At 51.8% G+C, this 20,446-nt stretch overlaps 1 protein-coding gene across 11 annotated transcripts in view; it reads left to right on the top strand.

The window, feature by feature from the left end:
* Ptpru (protein tyrosine phosphatase receptor type U) overlaps positions 1 to 20,446 on the top strand; it is a 78,324-nt gene that overhangs the window by 1,569 nt on the left and 56,309 nt on the right. For 10 of the 11 annotated variants that reach the window (XM_004850789.4, XM_021263229.2, XM_087215433.1 and 7 more), the window contains exons 2-7: positions 13,273 to 13,404; positions 16,034 to 16,305; positions 16,770 to 16,851; positions 16,957 to 17,072; positions 17,328 to 17,502; positions 18,045 to 18,338. In XM_004850789.4, coding sequence (XP_004850846.1) covers positions 13,273 to 13,404; positions 16,034 to 16,305; positions 16,770 to 16,851; positions 16,957 to 17,072; positions 17,328 to 17,502; positions 18,045 to 18,338 — 1,071 coding nt within the window. Of the gene's footprint in view, positions 1 to 4,742; positions 12,828 to 13,272; positions 13,405 to 16,033; positions 16,306 to 16,769; positions 16,852 to 16,956; positions 17,073 to 17,327; positions 17,503 to 18,044; positions 18,339 to 20,446 lie in introns of those variants that run through there. The other variant, XM_021263232.2, reaches the window with a different exon arrangement.

Raw genomic sequence — 20,446 nt, 5'->3', positions numbered from 1 at the left:
GGTGGTGATCTCGTGTTTAATGTGTGTATACAGAGCTTGTGTCTGTTCGTGTGCCCGAGGTGGTGTACGCGGTGGACCGTGTGTCGGGGTGTGTTGTGCGTGCGTGCGCCTGTGCCTCACAGCCCCCCTGAGGCCTCGCCCCTCCATCTGACGCGCACCGGCCTTCTCCCGGGCCTCTGCTCTCAGGGCTCCCCCTCTCCCGACTCCCACCGCCCTGCGCGGAGTAACCGGGAAACGCCCGGCGGGACCGGAGCCGAGACTCGCGTCGGGGCCCCCTCGGCCCCCTGGAGAGACTTCCTGGTTGCCGGACCCAGACAGCTGCCTCTCCGGGATCGAGTTCACGGCCCTCCGACGCTGGGGCGTCTTGGGCTCACCTCCCTGGGCTCCAGGTCGCTCTGGCCGCTTGGAGCTCCAAAGCCATCTAGCTCAAATTTAGCTTTGACCTCTTGGTACCAGAGAGTGGTACCGGAGGAGAACCTGCTTCCCCGTTCTTCCCCAACTCCTCCCCAATGCCCTGCAGCGATTTGCTTCTCCCTCCGCCCCCAATAGTTAACCCTCAAGTATGCTTCGCTCCCACAACCGCCAGCTGCCAGCAGCCTAGATCTAGATTCCAGATGGCCCAAGTGCCCCAGCTTCTGGCCCGGGGACCTGTCAGGAACCGAGGTTTGGGATGGGACCTGGAGTGAGTCACTTGCTTTCCTGACCCCTGGGTTTCCTCTTCCTCCTCAAGGCCTTATTAATGACGGTGTGTGGTTGCTTAGCTGACTGAATAAAAGACAAGTCTGAAGGTTGTTACAAAACTCCAGAGGCTGTGATTTGAAGCTGCAGGGACCTGGGTTCAAATTCTGCCTCTGTTCTCCAGGTTCCTTGCCAGTGTGAGCTTGGGCAGATCACTTCTAGTTAGACCCAGATCACCAGCATAATTCAGAAGCCCTTGGCAGAAGAGGGGAGGCCTACCGTGCTCCTCGTTGGGGTAGAGTCAGCCCTGTTCCTTGCTTGCTTCTTGGGCTGCCCTGGAGGGGACTACTGTGTGATGTTGATCAGTCATGCCTACCTGGCAGTGGCTTGTTCCATGGTGCTCCAGCCTTTTGTCCTTTCAGTCACTGGAGTTGTGGCCAGCAGGAATGAAGGGGAGGCTGCTCAGCGGCCTCAGGTTGGGCAATAAAGACCTGTCCTGGCAGTGCATCTTCTCCCTGGGGCTGGGGGAGGGGGCGTGGCAGGAAGCCAGAAGAGTGGCTGGAGTGGGGGTGCTGAGCTTGTGGGCAGCCCCCAGCTAGCTCTGGTGGCAGGGAGAATCCAGGAAGGCACCCTGCTAGTTGGAGGCATGCCACCATCCTTCCATGTTGTCACCAGCTAACCTGGGCTGTGAGGTGGTCTTTCCATGCAGGACTCCGTTAGCTTGAATTGGAGGGGGCTGCTTTGTGCCCCCCCCTTCCCTCCTCCTGTCCACCCTCCCTGCATGCTGATGTCTCTTCTCCCTGTGCCCTCTCAGGTCCCTCTCATCTGTCCTCTTCTCTCCGTCCTCAGCCATCTTTCACCTGCAGGAAGGCTTAGCCTCTTCCCTCCATAATGCCTGGTATCTTCCTAAAATGTATGCTTGAAATGCTGGCTTAAAGCCCTTTGAAGACTCCCCATTGCTTTCAGGCTTATGCCCTTCTGCCTGGCTCTGTGGCTTGCTCGAGTCTCCACCTGCCTGCCTAGCCTCACCTGGTTTTGTGAGTGTCTAGTCTTACACACTCACCATAGCCCCCTGATGGCCCTTGCCCACCATCTCCTCTTCCCAGTTGTGCTTTCTCCTCAGGACTCTTAACTCCACCTCTTCCCAGGTGATCCCTGCAACTGTCAGCTCTCAGTTTAGACCTCACCTCCTCCCTGCAACCTTCCACAGTTATTTTCTGTCCTAGCCCAGGAAGGGGAGAGTGGGGGTTGATTGGATTTTACACAGCATTATAATTATTGTAATTACAGTGTGTCAGTCTTGTCTCCTGTAATGGGTTGTAAGCTCTGTGAGGAAAGGGACCCAGGCACCCCCAAAGGCCTGGGCCACCCAGCCTAAGTAAATGTAGGTGGCAAGAAAGAACGCATGAAGTCAAGTGGGTCAAATTCAGAGCTGGAAATGCCAGATGGGGGCGCACTGACTCCACTGAAGGTAGAGATGAAAGGACTAGGTTTTCCCTCCAAGAGTCTGGAAAATTCTGCTGGGGGATGGTGTCTTGTGAAAAGGCCATGTCGAAAGCGTCATCTGGGAGCTGTGAGTTGAGAAGTTGAGTCTAACAGAGAGGGAAGGGAGAAGTCTCCTGCTGCCAGACCCCGCCCCCAACACCCTCAGTGTGTTCCCTGCCTCCTCTGGCCTCTGCCCCACCCCAGCAGCTGGAGGGGCCTGTCCAGTCTCCCCCCTCAGCCCTTTGTGAGGAGGCCTGGGCGGTTGGTGAGGCTTCGAGTCCCAACGGTCAGTGTCAGCATCGGAGGAGGGGGGTGGGAGAGAGGGGCCCCGTGAGGGGCAGCCCCTCCCACAATCCTCAGCCCCAGATTTTGGGATGGGCAGGTCACAGCCTCCCTCCTGGCTGCCTATGAGCAGGAGGGAAGGGAGGAGAGCTTCGACCTGACCTGCGGGGCTCCTTGCAGGTGGGGATGGTGGAGGCCATGAAAGTGTGCTGGTGTGACTCTCGCACCTGGGCAGCCACAGGGAGGCGTGTGTGTATGACTGGGGCTTGGGACATAGGGGATACTCATGGCCTGTCAGGGTATCTAGCCTTCCGGTCACCCTGGTGTGGCAGGGTCTGTTTAGAGGAGGGAGGCACTAACTGGGGAGCCTGATCATTGTGTGGAGGGCTGATGGTGTGTGGAGAGCTGAGCGTCCCCTTCCTGAAGTTCGTGCAGAACTGTCTAGGTGGCAGTGTCTCCGTTCTGGGGTAGGGAGTCCATCCTGGCTGTAGGAGGATCAGGGTGTGCAGGGGACAGGTGGCCACATCCTGGTTTTGAATCTCCATGGCTTGTCTGGCCAGAGTCTTCTTATCCAATGGCACTTGCTACTTGGATGGAAATCTACCTGCATTCTGCAGTACAATGGCTTCTTGGTCACACGTGGCTATTGAATTTAGTTAAATGTGATTAAAGTAAAAATTGAATCCCTTAGTTGCACTAGCAGGTTTCAAGTCCTCAAGAGTTACATGTTTCTAATGGCTGTCATCATACCGGTCAGTGCAGGTAGAAGACGTTTCCACCATGGCAGAAAGTTCTGTGGCAGTGCTGGTTGTGTGTGGGGCAGGAGGTGAGGCGTGGTCTCCCCAGGAAGTGGACCTGGTCTGGATGTGATATAGGACATATGATATATGGACCTCCAAATGATATAAGGGAAATATTATAACTCCCAACCTGCTAGATATTTGTCATGCTGAGTTTATGTTCTCTAAAATTGAAGAATGAACTCTAGGAACAACGAAGGTTGAGAGTAGGAAGAATTTATTGAAAGAAAGATAGCTTCTGTCTAGGAGAGACAGAAGGGGGCCCGGAAAGTGGGTTGCCCAAGAGCCCCACTTCTCAAAGGAGGTTTATAGAGCAAAACCATGAGGTGACACGGGTGTGAGGTGGGACAAAACTATTGTCAACTAATAAGATTACAAGTATGGCCCCTTAGGTAACATTGATCCAGTGGAAAATCACAAGGTGGGTATGAGGCGGGACAAAACTATGGTCGACCAATAAGTTTACAAGTATAATCACTTAGCTAATATTGATTAAATGGGGGTTGAATGGGGAAACAAGTTCTGTAGCAAGCCTACATGCCCCCCTCCCTCCCAGGATTTTTCCAGGAAGGAATGGGCCAGGGAGATTTTGGTGCCCACCTAAGGTGATTGATGCCTATTTAGAATATCAATTGCTGCTTTTCATCCCTAGGGGAAGTATGTGAGTGTAGTCCATTCTCTTTGTCTCAAAGCCTGGCCTTCAATGAATGCACCTCCTGTCACTCTTGTGGCTTTGACTTTTTTGACTGCTCATCCTTGTCTGACTGCCTATAGTATTTCTAACTAATTTAGTTGTCTACAATAGATGGACTCGCATCTTCCTCCTGCTGGCCTCATTATTTCTCACCGGACTGTTGCAGTAGCCACTCCTTCGTCTTTCTTCTGGCTTCAGCCTCTGGCTCTGCAGTGCTCCCATCACTCTGACCAGAATGCCTTGTAGATACAGGGTGCTGCCATGTGCTTGCCCCAAACAGAAGGCACCCCAGCACCCAGGCCAGGCCCACACGGCAGCTGAGAGCTTGCGTGACCAGCTGGTTCTTTCTGAGACAGCCTCACATTCTGTTTCTCCTCCTCTGACCCCACTCCTGCTTCTCTGCCTTGTGACCCAGGACCCCAGAACCTGCCAGGCCCTTTCACACCTGTCTACCTTTGCCAACACGGTGCCTTCTGCCAAGAGCTGCCCCCTTTTGCAAGTCTAGCTCCATCATCCCTTGCACAGTGAAGCCTTTGCAGCTCTCCTGAGGCAGTTGGTCAGATTGAGGCAGTGATCAGATTTCTCCCTTAATGCTTGAATGACCACATGACTCTTACTTTCTGTCTCTTTTCTCTACTAAGTCGGAAGCCTCCTGAGTACTTAGCTATGTCTTTGTCATCTCTGGTCCCCAGGGCTGTGTTTGGGGCCGTTGTTCACTAAGTGTGCATCATTCTGAACCTTTGGGTGCATGGAGAGGGATTGGAGGGGGTGGAGGGGGGTCCTGGGCCCTGGAGGGCAGGCGTGGGTGGGGCAGTATGCTTCCTTGTGTGGCCCCAGGCTGGGGATGCCACTGCTTACAAAATGGTTAAGGGAAGACCCCTGAAGCGGCCAATTTAACAGCTGCTGCTACTGGATGACTCTGGAGGGCTTGGGCATATTCCCAAGGTGCAGACCCCAGGACCAAGTGGTGAATCAATGGGATAAAGAGAAAGCAGGCTTGGGGGACATTGCTGAGATGTGAGAATTTGGGGGGCAAAGGCTGGGAGAAAGATTGGGGGTAGTAGAAAGGGGTGTTATTGTGGATATCTGATGGGCAAGACCGTCCCTGGGTTAGAGGTGACAGCAGGGAGCTGGGGGACGATTGGGGCCTGGCAGATAGCCAGTGATGGACATAAATTTTGGGAATGGGACAGCTGGCAGTGGGGGGGAAAGTGGTGCTGGGAGAACAACGGAGAGTGGGGGACAGCTGGGGGATAAGAGATAACAACTTAACCGAGATGGGAAGAATGTTGCTCAGAATGTGCCCTTGTGTGTATCCTTGAGATTTTGTGTGTTTGTGGATCCTTGTGGTTGTGTGTGTATCCCTGTGGTTGTATATGTGTGTAAGTGTGCTTGTTCCTAGAGTGTGCTGGTTAAGAGCATGGGCTCATGGGCCACACCACGTGCGTTCTAATCCTGGTTCCACCACTCCTAGCTATGTGACACTTGGTCAAGTACTGACCTGTCTCAGTCTTATGGAGTTTGCATTTGGGAAGTGAAGATGATAACAGAACACAATTCATGAGGCTGTTGTGAGGATGTTTTATGCTTATGTCTGGAGCAGGTCTTGGCACATTATAAGCATCATGTTAAGTGTTGCTACTATGAAGTGTTTGTATAGCCCTCCTGTGTGCTCAGAAAAGTTTGTTCTTGGCTTCTGATGAAGTCCAGGCCTGGGAGGAGATGACAGTGGTAGGGAGGTAGTGGAGGGAATGACTAACCAGGTTGGTTGGGTCTGGCTCTCTTACATTCTCCCTCCTGGTCATCTCACTTCCTGTGCCAGGATCTAATCCACTAGGTCTCCTTCTCTGTCTCCCTGCCCTGCCCCACACTGCCCTGTGCTGGGCTAGGAGCCAGGGGATGAGCTTTAATAGTCGAAAAGATTTTTAGCAGAGCCCACATTCACTGTTTGGCTGCCAACATGCTGGGGCTCTGCTCAGATATAAATACCTGGACGATGTGCTCAGCTCTGGACCCCCTGTGCTATGGGTGACAGTGTCTTCGTCCTCTGCCCTTGGAGAGTCACTATGGTGGAAGAGGTTGGAGGGTGGGGTCAAGATGGGAAGAAGCCCATAGGGCAGATGAGGCCTGGGCTCCCGACCTATGGGGTAAGCCAGCAGCGCCATAGGCACAGGGTTTTCCAGGAGTCTGAGTTCCTTTCCCTGCCAATGTGTCCCAGGGAGACATCTGCAGCCCTCTCCGAAGCACTTTGCAATGTACCACGTCATTGCTTACTTAACACTATGAAGCTGCACTGCATCACAGCTCTGGCCTGCTCAGGGTATGTGGGACCCGGTGTTCTCAGACCCAGCATCTTGCAGTGCATTGCAGCTCAGCCCTGCACTGCCTGCCTGCAATGGCTTCTACATTGCACCAGGTGTGGGGGCCTCTGCAGAGTTCCTGTATGTTCCACCTTCAATGGTCCCATTTTGCTGGGCCTCCTTGCAGCTGTCCTGCTATTTGTCTCTACAGCTCTCTTCTATGGTGTCGAACTCTACTGGAAGTCAGGGTTGCATTTGGGGATGGATTCTCCTGGCTGTCTACACAGAGGGTCCTTACCCCCATTACACCTGAGACGCACATGTGGCTCTACAATGCAATGTTTGCATTGTAGGCCATTTCTGTTCCACACTGCAGTGCCCTGCTGGGCAGTCCACATTGCATTGCACATGTGGACTTCCCTGGGCTTTGGGCATAGCACCTTGCATTGCAGAACTGCACTCCAATAGATGGCATGCTACCACAACCCTGCCTCTGCATCTCTGTTTTCCAGCATTTCTGCAGTGGGCATTTGCACGGCCTAGGGCCTAGGGCAGGTTGTTCCTGTTTCTAGGGACAGCTCATCTGCATTCCACTGTCGCATCTTATAAGACCAGTGTACCTTTGCCTCATTCAGCACTTCTATTCCCTTGCTTCACTGCACTGCACTGGATGCATGCCTTCTGGCCTAGCCCTTACACTGCTCTGCAGCTGCTACAATGCTGCCTCCTGTGGTATCTCAGCCTTTTGCTGTTTGTATTACTGCCAGGTGTCAGCTGGTATCCTTCCCCAGGTTTCTGCTGGGAGCTCCAGGTAGGCAGTGTCTTTGTCCTCATTACAGTGCACCTCTGCCCTACCTTGCACTTGGCTCAGGAAGTCTGTACCTGCATTGCAGCTTAGGGCCACTTTGTTGGGCTTCAGGACTGGGTTGAGTTTTTGCGGGCAGCACCACTGCACAGTATCCAGTGTTGCAACAGTGCACTGCATGGGCAGAGTGGCTCGGCTTTGCATTCTATCTGCTTGCTGTAGGGATGGATGCACTTTACTGGATTTGCAGGCCCTGAGCTCTTGAACTGAATCCACTGTCCACACATCATCTTCACTTCACTTCATATTTTTTAAAATTAGTGGATACTTGTTATATAGGTTAATTGATTCCATTTTGGCTGTTTCATATATGCATGTAACATACTTTGATCGTTTCCACCCCATTACCTTTTTTCCCCTTCCCTCCCCTGTTCCCCTTGTTCCCTTCTTCTTTAATAATAGTCTCCCTTCTACATTCATTTTTATTCTCATTCTGTCTCTCTGCTTCCTCCCTCCCTCCCTCTGTCTCCCTCCCTCCCTCCTTCTCTCAGATCCTATATATGAAAGAAAATGTGCCATTGGTCTTTCTGTGTCTAGTTTATTTTACTTAACATAATGATTTCCATTTCCATCCATTTTCTTGCAAATGACATGATGTCATTCTTTTATGGCTATAAGATATTCTATTGCACTTTGTTTTTATGTTACTTTCTACCTATTCCTTGGGTCTGCACCAGCTGTGCTCCTCAGGACTGTACTGAGCTTCTCTGTCCAGAACTGGGTTGCTAACACCCAGCAGCTGGTTCTGTATGGCTCTGCGTCCTTCCCTTCCCTTCCCTTCCCTGTAACTCTGTACTGTTCTGCCTGCCTGTGCTGCATACACCTGGCACATGGAGCTCCTGCTCTGTGCAGGCCCTGTGCTAGTGACTGGAGAGGGAGAAGGACTGGTCGGGCTTACTCACACCCTGCGTTCCTCTGCATACCCATCATGCAGCACTGGTTTGCACCATGAATATGGCACTTCTGTGCTACATCAGGACCCTGACTGGTTCTTCCATGGCATTATAGGTGTTTGTACCAGGATCCATGCATATTGTGTGCTTTGCTCCTTCACATCATATAACTAGATTCTGTGTCTGTACAGTGGGAAGCTGCTGCACTACACTCTCAGCACACCATATCGCAGTAGTGTACAACCCTTACTCCATGGAACCTTTATAAAGTATAGATCTTCCCACTGCATGAGTTTGTGCATATACCATGCCCCTCTACCCAAACTGTGCCCCACAGGGGATCTGTGAACTCTCTGCCCACTGTACTTCCACACAGCAAGGCCCTCTACTGATCTCTTTGTTTCTGTATGGTATCTACCCCTGGCCTGTGCTTTCCTCTTATACTGCCAATACGGCAGCCTTGCTGCTGATGCCGGGATTTGAGGTGCACACTGGACCAGGATATGGAGAGTGGTCTGGTGTAAGTCCGCCTGCTGCAGTGGGCTTTGTTCCATCCTTGATAGAGATGGTAAGATGTTGGCATTGTCAGGCTCTATGTTGGCTCTTGTGGGTGGTGCAAGCTTAGCTTTCTCTGCCTGTGGCCTGGCCCTGGCTGATCTTGTTTGCAGCCAAGCTAAACCCTGGGTGGTTAGAAGATGATCTTGTTGCTAGCCTTCCTGTAATTAGCTACTCATCAGTTAGTTGGGGCTCTGGTGGGCAGCTTTGGGAGCCCTGACCTCAGTCTGGATTGCTGACCTGGAGAAGGGAAGTGATGAGTGGGCTCCAGGCCTCTGGGCTAGTCATGGTCTTTGAGCTGGGTGCAGCTGGTGAAGGTCACACTACCTGTGATCATGGAGTCCATAAGTCTGGTGCTGTTGGTGATTTACTAAACATGGCTTGGGAATGGGTTTCCAAAGCATGAGAGACAATCCTGACTTCAGGAAGGGAGAAGCTGGGGGTTACACAGGGGAGTATTGGACTGGGCAAAAATGTCTGGTTGAGCTGCTTAGAATAGGGAAGGTGAAATAGGCCAGCATTGTCACTGGGATTTTATCTGGATTCCTCAGTCAGGATTGAGCCTGTGCATGGGGTTAGATGAGATCCCAGCTCTGGCTTTTGCAATCTGTTGGGGGAAGCTTTGTTTCTCTTGGGGCTGCACTTGGGAATTGGATGTTCTGTTGACCAACCAAAGGGAATGAAAACTCATTGCAAACAGGGTCAGCTTACCTAGAGACTTCAGAAAACACTGGTGGTGGCTGCAGGTGTAGTGAGCCTAGGACGCCATTCTGGAGTGAAGAAGAAGGTCTAGTGCACAAAGCTCGTGGTGCTCACATGTGTGCATACATGGACACACATGCAGCCTCGCCCATGCCTACCTCTGAATATGTTCAAACACTTCTGCTCAGAGGCGTAATCCACACACCCAGAATCTCACAGCACCTGCCCTGCCTCACACACCTCTCCCCAGCAGACCTCTCCCTGCCTCCAGTTATTCTTGTTTACTTGGCCTACTCATATAACATGATCGTGATGGAGGCAACCCCATTCTCAGAAATGGGTTCAGAGAGGGCAAGTCACCTGCCTGAGGTCACAAAGGGATTTAGGAGAGCAGCAGGAAAAAGATCTGGGTCTCTTGCCTCCCAATGAGTTTTTGGCACCAGTTATTGTGTCACTCTCACGGGCATGTGTGGATACACACACACACACACACACACACACACACACCCACCTATGGAAACATGTATGTGGAGGTGTGAAGACCCTTCCACCAGAACCGCCCCCCCCCCCCCCCGAGTTTGCTCTGCCCCTGACAGCACACTGTCCAGAGCCCTGCAGGTGGATAAGACATCCCCTGCCTTCCCAAATTGTGGCTGACAGTTGCTCAGGCGACCGCCAGCCAGATTGGGGAGATTAGCTGAGGAATGTAGCTGGGCCAGTTTGATCTGGGGCTGAGGAAGCTGGTGGGGTCCTGAGTTGATTCAGCCCAATCTTTTGGGGAGTCCTCCATGGAGATGGGGTGTCTAAGGAGGGCCTGGTCTTCTCCCTATTCCCAAGCAAACTTAGACTATGTCCCCAGGGCTTGGATTAGCTGGGGGAAATAAAGGATGTGTGTATGTGTGTGTGTGCGAACATTTGAGTGTGCTGCTGTGTGTGTGTGTGATGTGTACCTCTCTGAGTGTGATTGGAGTGTGTGCTGTTTGCATCCAGGGTGGGGACTTGAGGCCTCTTTCCTTACCAGTTCCAGAGTGGTGGCTTGGTCCTGAGCTCCCTCCTGATCCTGTGAGACACCACCTGCCCCACTTATAGCTGTATTGCTCATTTCATCAGAAACTAGGCACTTTTCTGCACTTCAGGCACTTAAAATGAGGCTGAACTCCTCACCCTGGCATTTAAGGCTTTTCATGATCTGGACTCAGCCTCCCCTCCCTCCAGTTTCATCTCTCATTGCCTCAGCCAGTCTGGGCTCCTCTCTGTGCTGTGGGTGAACTGTTTGCCCACTGTCTTCCTTTGCTCATGCCACCCTTTGCCCTGCCTGCCCTCCTACCCATCTTTACTGGCTGGAGTGATCGCTATCTTTCAGCTCAGACTTCGCTTTCTACAGGGAGCTTTACATCCAGCCCCCTCCGTCTTGTAGCCTGGACCCATTTCTGCTTTGTCTCTTTTCCTCACCCCCACTCAGACTGGGAGGTCCCTGAAAGCAAGGTGGAGTCTTAATCATCTTGTGCCTCTAATAGTGCCACCCTGGGAACTGCAGTGTACTGACAGGGAATAAATGTCTTGTGCATGAAACTAACTAAATTAACACATGTAGCCAACAGCATATTAGGGCTTTATTTTGTTTGTGCTTTGCTCCTTGAATAAGGAGAGGCTGCTTAAATTTGAGCTTCTCTACATTGTAACTGTGTCGCCTTGGGCAAGCAACTGCCTGCCTCTGAGCCTCAGTTTCCATCTGCAAAATGGGAAGGATAAAAGTAGTAACCTTCTGAGGTGCCGAGGAGTCCCTCCAAAGGCCGTCATGGTGTAACTAGTGCCCCCTCGGGGTGGTGTTGGTCTGTGTATGTGTCTGTGTTGGTGGAGTCGGGGATCCCAGGCTATCAAAGTCAGACTTAGTTTCTTCCCAGGTTAGCAGTCTCCAGTAGGAGTTGGGTCTCTAGCAAGAGCTGGGACGTGGCTTTGGGGCTCCTGGTCCCTGAGCTATCCAGGCTGGAGGTGACAGGGTCTTTCCTAGTCCTGTGATAGCCGATAGTCCCATCACTGGGTGAGCTGGGGAGAGGTGGGGTGGCCTCTGCTTTGGGAGCCTGACCTCAGAGGTGTTATCCCTAGGGACTGAAGCTAGAACTGGGCCTGGCCAGAGACTCAGCTCTGGGGACAGCTGCAGATCAGGGAGAGGTGTCGTTCTGGCTAAGGGGTCACTCTGGATGGAATCAGTCATCCTGAGAAGTCATCCTTGGCTGTGGTCATCTACAGGGGTCATTTGGCAAGAGGTCAGGACTCTGGCTGGAGTCAGCTGGTCTGGTGGTCACTTTGAGTGACATCAGATAGTCTAGGGAATCGTCTGACAAGGGATGATCAGCTGGGAGCTGCTCTAAGCCTATCTGAGGGTCACCAGTTTGGGTCAGTCTGAGGGTTTCTCTGCCTGAGGTCAGATGGTCTGGAGTTACTCTGAGCAGAGACCTCAGTCTGGGCATCAGTCTGAGAAGATCAGCTGGTCTGGGAGTCCTGGTGGGTCACTGGGCTGGCTTAGGATGTGCAGGAGGAAGCCAAGGAGCTGACACTCCCAGGCCCACCCCAGGGCCCTGGTGAGACATCCTGGGGCAGCTGCCTTGTTCTGGTTAAGGATCAGGAAGGACCTGAGCCCCAGCCAGGGCTCTAGATCCTGGACTTTCCCTTTCTGCAGTCCCTGTGATCAGTGATTGGCTGAGACCCTTGGGGTCAGGCCCCACCCAGGCTGAAGTTAGCTATCCCTCTCCTCTATGAAGCCCTCCCTGACCATTGCTCTTTTAGTGCTGTACCATGGGTCCTTTTCTGAGGCCCTCCCAGTGTGGATAGGGTTAAAACCCGCCTTCTACAGGCCACAGGGCATGGTGCTGACCAAGGCTTTTCAAACAAAAAGGCGAAGAGCCCCTCTAGGGGCTGGCCCCAGCTCTGTGCTTCGTTCCATCTATTTGGTGCCAGCCTCATGCCCACATCTTACCACTTTACATTTGGTTGGTGTCCAAGAGGAGCAAAGGGAGACCCAAATGGTGGCAAGCTCCTTAGTGTCTCGCCACTTCATGTAACCCACATAACCCCATAGAGAAGCCACTGCAATAGCAAAACACACAGCTTCCTAAAAGTGAAGTCTCTTGCTGCATATTTTGACAAGCTAGCTAAGCTGTATGGACCTTATTGCCAACCAGAGGACCCACGTCTAAGCCAGTCTTCCTACCTGCCTCCCTTTCCCATTTAAACTGTTTATATTGGTTCTGAATTGTGGGAATTTGCTTGCTGTAGTCATACATGAGAAAGCCACATGGGACAGTGCTTTTGTGTGTCAGTTCCTTCAAGCAGAGACCTAGATTGCTTGACTTTGGGCCATGACTGAATCCCCTTGATGTTCATCAAGTAGGAATAGTGGTACTTGACTCGGAAGGTGAGGCCTCAGCCACACTCTGCGTTAGTGGTTCGCATCCTGCAGGGCGGTGACTGTTGTTATCTTTGAGATACTGTTGAGCTGGTTTAGGGTGTTCAGCGTTCTGCAGGGCCTGGGGCCCACTCTGCCTGGCACAGTGAGGATGGAGGAACACTGAGGTACGGTCAGGAGATCTCAAAGCCCTTCTCTGTCACTAGCTGTGTGACTTCCAGGAAAGTCACTCAGCCTTTTTGGGCCTCAGTTTCTTCATCAGTAAATTGGAGATAATTCTAGTCCTGATCTCATGGGTTGTTGTGAGGTCACAGTGATAAAATAATAATAGCTAATTTTTATTAAGGAGCATTTTGTTGAGTGGTCATGCAGTGGGAGGGGGGTCTGGGAAGTACTGGGACTGTGTGCAAGAGGTCTTGGGAGGGGACAGTGCAGGGAGGGACCTTGGGAGCAGAAGAGGATGGAGGAGGGAGAATTTTGCTGGTGGGAAGAAGCAGTGAAGAGGAGGGAGGGGGTGTATCTGGGTGGAAGGAGTGGGCATTGGGGGAATATGGGGGAGCCTTCTGGCCACAACCCTGCCTTAGCCCTGGATAACCAGCCCCATCCTCGCAGCTGGCTGCACCTTTGAAGAGACGAGTGACCCAGCAGTGCCCTGTGAGTACAGCCAGGCTCAGTATGATGACTTCCAGTGGGAGCAAGTGTGGATCCACCCTGGCACCCGGGCCCCTTCGGATCTCCCCCATGGTGAGCCTCTTCTCCATCAGCATGCCTCCCTCATCTCCTTTTAGGGGCAGTTCTACGTGCCTGTTCTGTGACCTTGGGCACATTACTTAACCTCTCTGGGCCTTGTCTGTAATGGTATACACGGCACTAGATGTGTAGCTCTCTGGACTCTGCCTGATTGTGCATGACAAGGAGCTTCACTTGTGAAATGGGTGCAGGTTTAAGTCATCAAAGGGCCTTGTAGTTGTTAGTTAGAACCTACTTCCCAGCACTCCCCTTTGCAGGTTGGCTCAGGGTCCACCCCACTCCCAGCAAGTCTTCCCTAGTTCTCCCCCAAAGTCTCTGAATCCTGCTCCTTCCCAGACTAGGAGATGCTGACAGACAGGGACCTTGGGGTTGGATGTTCCCCTGCCATCTTCCTGGGGTTCCAAGCCTTCCCAACTTCTGCTTTCCTCAGGATGGGGCACTTTGGGCACTTTGAGCACTGGAGTGGGAATTTAACAATGTGGATTATGGTACAGTACCAGCCTCCTACTCAAATGATGACTCCATAGTGCTCATTCCACAGTTGTAAAGACATGGGTTCAAATCCTGGCTCATCATCTTATCAGCTTTGTGACCTTGGACAAGTCACTTAACTTCTCTGAGCCTCCTCCGTTATTTTAACTGTGAAGTGAGAGAAGAGTAACCCATTTTGCAGGACCACTAGATATGCCCATAAAGAGCAGAGCACAGGGGTAGCACAAAGTGGGTCAGGTGTTTAGTTGCTCTTGTTGGAGATACTTGAGGGGCCTCACTTACTGGTAGCCCTCTCCACTGGGTGCAGAATCAACTGGAAATTAAGAAAAGGATAAGATGGTTGGAGGGCAAATTAACCCTGTTGCTGGTAAGACCTGTGTCTCAGGACACAAATGGTGTAAGAACCAAAGGGCTTTCTGAGGGAATGCCAGAACTGGACAGCTGAAAGAGCCCCCATGTCACAGAGGTGAAAGAGCCTGCCCTGTCACAGAGGTGGCCAGGGCCTCTGCAGACTTGTCCCCCACTTCTGGTCCTGTCCTCACTCCCTTTCTATGAATTTGGTGAACTTGCCTCCACCCTGGGGCAGACCTGCCTCTCCAGGGCCCACTGTAACCCTTTGCAGTAGCTAGTGTCACCATGTGATTTGCCTGAGAAGGCTCTAACAAGCACCCCATGGCAGGGACCTTGTGTGGGCCTCTCCACATCTCCAGGTCCAGTGCAGCCCGACACATGCTTGACTTTCAAGTAGAAGAGAGTAGCTTTGGATTCACCCATGTGGCCTCTGCCTCGCTTTCTCTCTCTCAAGCAGAGCTGCACCCAGGGAGAAAAGGGAGTGAGCAGCTTGGTGTTTGGTGTGGGGCTGGAGCTAGACCCAAGAGGGGTGAGCAAGTCCACAGGCCCTGCCCTTCTGGTGCTCACAGTCTAGGGAAGGTCGATGAGGGTGTGTGGCATGAAGGATAGAGATCACACTCTGCAGAGAGAGTGGGAGAGAGTAGGGAGAGCCATAGTGACAAAGGGAGTAGATGAAGGAGAGGGGAAGGATGCAGAGTAAGAAGAGAGAAGCAGAGGAAGGAGGAAGAGGAAAGAAAAAAGGGTCAGATCGGAAGGGGAGCTGGTCACTGGAGGAGGACAGAGAATGTATCAGGGCTAGGATGTGCCCCTTCCTGGATGGGATAAGAGTTTTGTTTACTACCCTGCCAGGACTGATTCTGAGCTGCCTCTACAGGCTTTTGACTCACAGGGATGAATGAGATTCCTTCCAGCCAGACCCTGGGGAGCCCTCCTGGAGAAGATCTGAATGTGCTTATGTTGGCTGGCAGCCAAGCCTGGGAGCAGGCGGTGCTAGGTGGCTGTGAGCCTCCCCCTGGCAGCTGCTGGGGCCTCTCCCCCCAGATGGGAAGCCACAGTGCCCAGCCAGGTCGTTTGGCATCCTCGTCGTTCTCCTCCCCCTGCCTCCCAAAAGCATACAGCTTGGATCCTCAGGGAAGAGCCAGGGCTGCCCTTCTCGGGGTTGGAAATCAAGAGTTTGTGTCCCAGCAATCTAGACTCCAAGTGGGGGCGGGAAGGGAAGCAAATCCATTCATTCAGTCTTTGTCCCACATATTCATTCAGCTTGGGTTCAGAGCCCTGCAGGGGCACAGCAGAGGCTGCAGGCTGGTGGGGAGACAGACCTGTGCTTTATGAATGATCTAGGACCTGAGGGAAGCACACTGTGGGATGTAGGAGGGTTTAGAAGCTGAGGCCTCGGAGAGCCTATCATGTGCCAGGCTCTTGACTTCTGAGATGAATTACCGCCTTCAAGTGTGGCACCGAGCACTGAAAGCTATGTCTTGGGTAGGGCACGGACTTGGACTGTGACCTGCGGATGGTGAGGAGCCACAGTGGGTTTTTGGAAGGCCACGTTTGTGTGTTTTCCGAAGCTTCAGTGCTCTTCTTTAGGCAACATGCTGCTAAGGGGAGGGAGTTGGATCACTGAATCCGATCGCTGAGTCAGATCTGGGACCAGAGTGCAGAATGCAGAATCTAAATCTGTGAGGCCTGGTGTGCTCAAGTACCCGCAGTCCTTTGTTTCTGCCCCCTTCTCAGTGCCCACCTGCCCCTCTCTTGGCTCCTCTTCCTCCTCTTTCTCTAGGTGCCTACTTGATGGTCAACGCTTCGCAGCATGCCTCAGGCCAGCGGGCCCATGTCATCTTTCAGAGCCTGAGTGAGAACGACACCCACTGTGTGCAGTTCAGCTACTTCCTATACAGCCGGGACGGGCACAGCCCTGGCACCCTGGGTGTCTATGTGCGTGTTAATGGAGGCCCCCTGGGCAGCACTGTCTGGAATATGACCGGATCCCAGGGCCGTCAGTGGCACCAGGCTGAGCTGGCTGTCAGCACCTTCTGGCCCAATGAATATCAGGTGGGCTGGGTTCAGCCTGTGGTCAGCCTGTGCCTGGGGGTGAGGGCAGAGGGATACCACTTTGAGCTCCGACTAGGTTGGAATTAGTCTGTGTTCAGTGTCAGGAGTCAATTTGTACTCAAGGTTGGAGTTAGTCTGGATTAATCTAGCTTTAGCATCAGAAGTCATTGTTAATAAGAGTAGCCTATAGCTGTGGAAGGGAGGGTTGGAACAGTGCCACCTGGAAACCTGTCTGGTTGGGAAGAGTTTGATCCTTTAAGGCCTTTTTCTTGACCTTGCTCTTGACCTTGCTCTCTCTGCATGCTGACACCCTGGCCCGAACCAGCTGGCTTGGTAGGGAGGGTCAGTGTGAGCTGGGCTGTTGAGGATAGTTCTGGGGCCCCCCGAAAAGGGACTCTTGTGGGCACCTCCCCAGGCAGGACTGGAGGGATGTCACTGTGACGGGGCCCTCCTGCCTCCCCCAGGTGCTGTTTGAGTCCTTCATCTCCCCTGACCGAAGGGGCTACATGGGCCTAGATGACATCTTGCTTTTCAGCTACCCTTGTGGTGAGTCCCAGCCCACTGCGTGTGCAGGGTGAGGGGTGTGGGCAGCCGCTGGTTCTGCCTGCAGGGGTCTCAGGCCCAGCTCATGCCATGACTCCATTCCCCCAGCAAAGGCCCCGCACTTCTCCCGCCTGGGTGACGTGGAGGTCAATGCTGGGCAGAACGCATCGTTCCAGTGCATGGCGGCAGGACGAGCAGCCGAGGCAGAGCGCTTCCTCCTCCAGGTGAGGAGAGTAGCCTGTGGCTTAAGGGCTAGGGTGGTGTGAACTTGAGTCCTTCCCTCAACTTCAGCACCAGAGCACCCAAGTCCTGGCTGTCCCCAGGCTTTGCTCTGCCCTTCTGGGTCCCACATTATTCTGGGGCAGAGCACAGCTCCAGGAAGGGACGGGTAATTGGGGCCAGAACAATAACGCCTCACCCTGGCCCAGGGTCCCTCTGTCCGTGGTGCCCTTGATCTTCTGACCCCTCTTCCCCCACAGCGGCAGAGCGGGGCTCTGGTGCCCGCGGCCACTGTGCGTCACATCAGCCATCGGCGCTTCCTGGCCACTTTCACGCTGCCCGCCGTGGGCCGCGCGGAGCAAGACCTGTACCGCTGCGTGTCCCAAGCCCCGCGCGGCACTGGTGTCTCCAACTTCGCTGAGCTCATCGTCAAGGGTCAGCCAGCGGGCTAGGGCCTAGGGGCGGGGCCGGCGGAGGGGGAGGGGTAAAGTCTGGTGGGGCTGGGCGGGGCTGGTCAGTAAGACTCAGTGGACTTGCGGGAAGGGTGCTGTTTGATCCCAGCTGAGGATGAAGGGGGCAGGCCCCAGTGGGGGTGTGGCCTGGGTGAGGGGCAGGGCTGATGGGATGGGGGCCAGGTGAAAGCTAGATGAGATAGAGTCTGGCTGTGTCTTCCAGATGTTGACTGGAGTTGGTGTACGCTCAGGCACCGGAGGCGGGGGGTGGGAGAGCGAGGACTTGGGTGACCCCCAGGGGCTTGAGGGAGTGGGTGGGGGCGGGTCAGCCATCGTAGCCAGATGTCCATTAGTGGCTGGAGATTTAGTGGAGGCTGAAGAGCGGATCCGTCCTTTGAGGGCTTGGTAGCAGCGTGAGGAGTCTGGAGGACCGGGAGGAGTCTTGGGACTGTGGCTGTGGTAGGGGTATGGAGTTGAGGCTTGGGATCTCAGGCGCATCAGTTGGCTCTTCCTCTCTCCTCGCAGAGCCCCCCACTCCCATCGCACCCCCACAGCTGCTGCGTGCGGGCCCTACCTACCTCATCATCCAGCTGAACACCAATTCCATCATCGGTGATGGGCCGATTGTGCGCAAGGAGATCGAGTATCGCATGGCCCGTGGACCCTGGGCCGAGGTGCATGCTGTCAGCCTGCAGACCTACAAGCTGTGGCACCTCGACCCTGACACAGAGTATGAGATCAGCGTGCTGCTCACCCGCCCAGGGGATGGGGGCACTGGCCGCCCTGGGCCACCACTCCTCAGCCGCACGAAGTGTGCAGGTGGGTGCACCTGCTATCTCCTGCCCCAGGGTCTCTCTGGACAGCGGGTATGGGCTCAGGGCAGTGGAGGAGGAGAGGAGCACATTCCAAGAGGTAGTATGGCTCGGATCTGTGCTTCTAAAAGTTATTATTTTTATTCAACCCTTGTTACGGTAATGGTAATTATAGCTAATACTTTGTGTGGGTCTCTTAAACATATGTGTCTACGCACATCTATTGATTTAAAACATGGGCCAGGCATGATGGTACACACCTGTAATGCCAGCACTGTGACAGGCTGAGGCAGGAGGATTGAAAATTCCAGTGAGAAAATTTAGCGAGACTCTATCTCAAAATAAAAAATACCAAGGGCCTGGGAATTTAGCTCAGTGCAAAAGCCCCAGGTTCAGTTCCCAGTATTGCAGCCCCTTCCCAAAAATCCTTCAAAAACCAGAAAACAAACAAACAAAAACTATACATAAAACATAAAAAAATCCTCCAAGACAGAAAACCCCAAAGAAACAAAAAATAAAACTTCCCAGAACACCATGATAGAGAAACTGTTGTTATGCCCATTTTACAGATGAGGTGACTGAGGTACAGAGATATTAAGTGACGGCACACAGCTAGTAAGTGGTAGAAATGGAATTGGCTGGCTGCCTCCAGAATCTGTATTCTTTTTTTTTTTTTTTTTTTTTTTGGTACTGGGGATCGAACTTGGGTCCTTGTGCCTGTGCAGCAGGTGGCGAAACCACTGAGCTAAATCCCTGGCCCTAGAATCTGTATTCTTAATTCTACTTTATGTCATCTAGATAAAATATACAACTAAATACCATAAAATAAAAGTGTTTGATAAATTCTCGCTGGATTCTCTAATCTGGGCATTGAGGCGGAAGCCTGCTCCACCTTGCTAGAAAGGGTGAAGTAGTCACTGTTAGGATCCACTGTATACCTGCACCAAAGGGGACTCAGTTCATCAGAAGAGAAATTGAGAACAATGTTCTTTGTGATCTCAATGATCTTTGTGATATCTTGTTTGTATTGAATCTTTCATTGAGCTGAGTGTAGATTCGTATGCAGTTATAAGAAAAATACAGAGAGATTCCCTGCAAATTTTTTATACTGTTTTTTTCTTTGGTGGTAACGCTGCAAAGCTATGGTATGATGTTACAATCAAGACATTCACACTGATAGATCTTATTCAGTTTCCTAGTTTCACTTGTATTTGTTTGGGTGTATCTCTGGTATTTTGTTCTATACCATTTATCACACCTATAGGTTTGTGTGTTCACCACTATAGTCAAAATACTGAACAGTTCAGTCACCTCAGAACCCTAGTGTTGCCCTTGTATAGTCACATTCACGTGTCTCTCATCCTTCCCTCCCCAACACTTGGTAATCACCGATCTGTTTGCTCTTCATTTCTAGAGCTTTGTCATTTCAAAAATGTTACATAAATGAAATCATGCCTTTTGAAATCTATAACCTTTTTGAATTGTGTCTTTTTTGGTAACATTGCAATGTAATTCACATGTCGTACAAGTCACTCATTAAAGTGTACAATTCAGTGGTTTTAAATATATTTATAGAGTTATGCAACCATCAACACAATTTTAGAGTATTTAATCACCCCAGAAAGAAACCTTGTACCCTTTCACAATTACTCACATTTCACTCTAATTCCTCTAGCCCTAAGCAAACACTAATCTACTTTCTGTCTCTATAGATTTGTCTCTTTTTAAACATCATACATAAATAGAATCATTCAATATGTAGTTTTTTTGTGACTGGCTTTTTCATTTAACATGATGTTTTCAAGGTTTATCCATGTTGCAGTATGTATCAGCCTTCTATTTCCTTGGGCAAATAATATTGCATTATATAAATTTTATTTATCCATTTATTAGTTGATGGACACTTGGGTTGGTTATAGTTTTGGGGTGTTTTGAGCAGCATTTCTATGAATATTCATATTCTGTATTCATTCTTGTTTTTATGTAGAATATATTTTCTTTTGAGTATATATCAAATATATCATAATTGATGTTTAACCTTTGAGGAACTGTTAGATTCTTTTCACTATATCTATACCATTTTACATTCACATCAGCAGAAGATGAGGGTTCCAA

The sequence above is a fragment of the Heterocephalus glaber genome, unplaced genomic scaffold (genome assembly GCF_053883595.1).
Source record: "Heterocephalus glaber isolate CG9 unplaced genomic scaffold, H.glaber_assembly_v1.0 deba00001452, whole genome shotgun sequence".
Taxonomy (NCBI): Eukaryota; Metazoa; Chordata; class Mammalia; order Rodentia; family Bathyergidae; genus Heterocephalus; species Heterocephalus glaber.
Note: the sequence above shows the minus strand (reverse complement) of the source record. Positions and strands in the feature narration are given on the sequence as shown.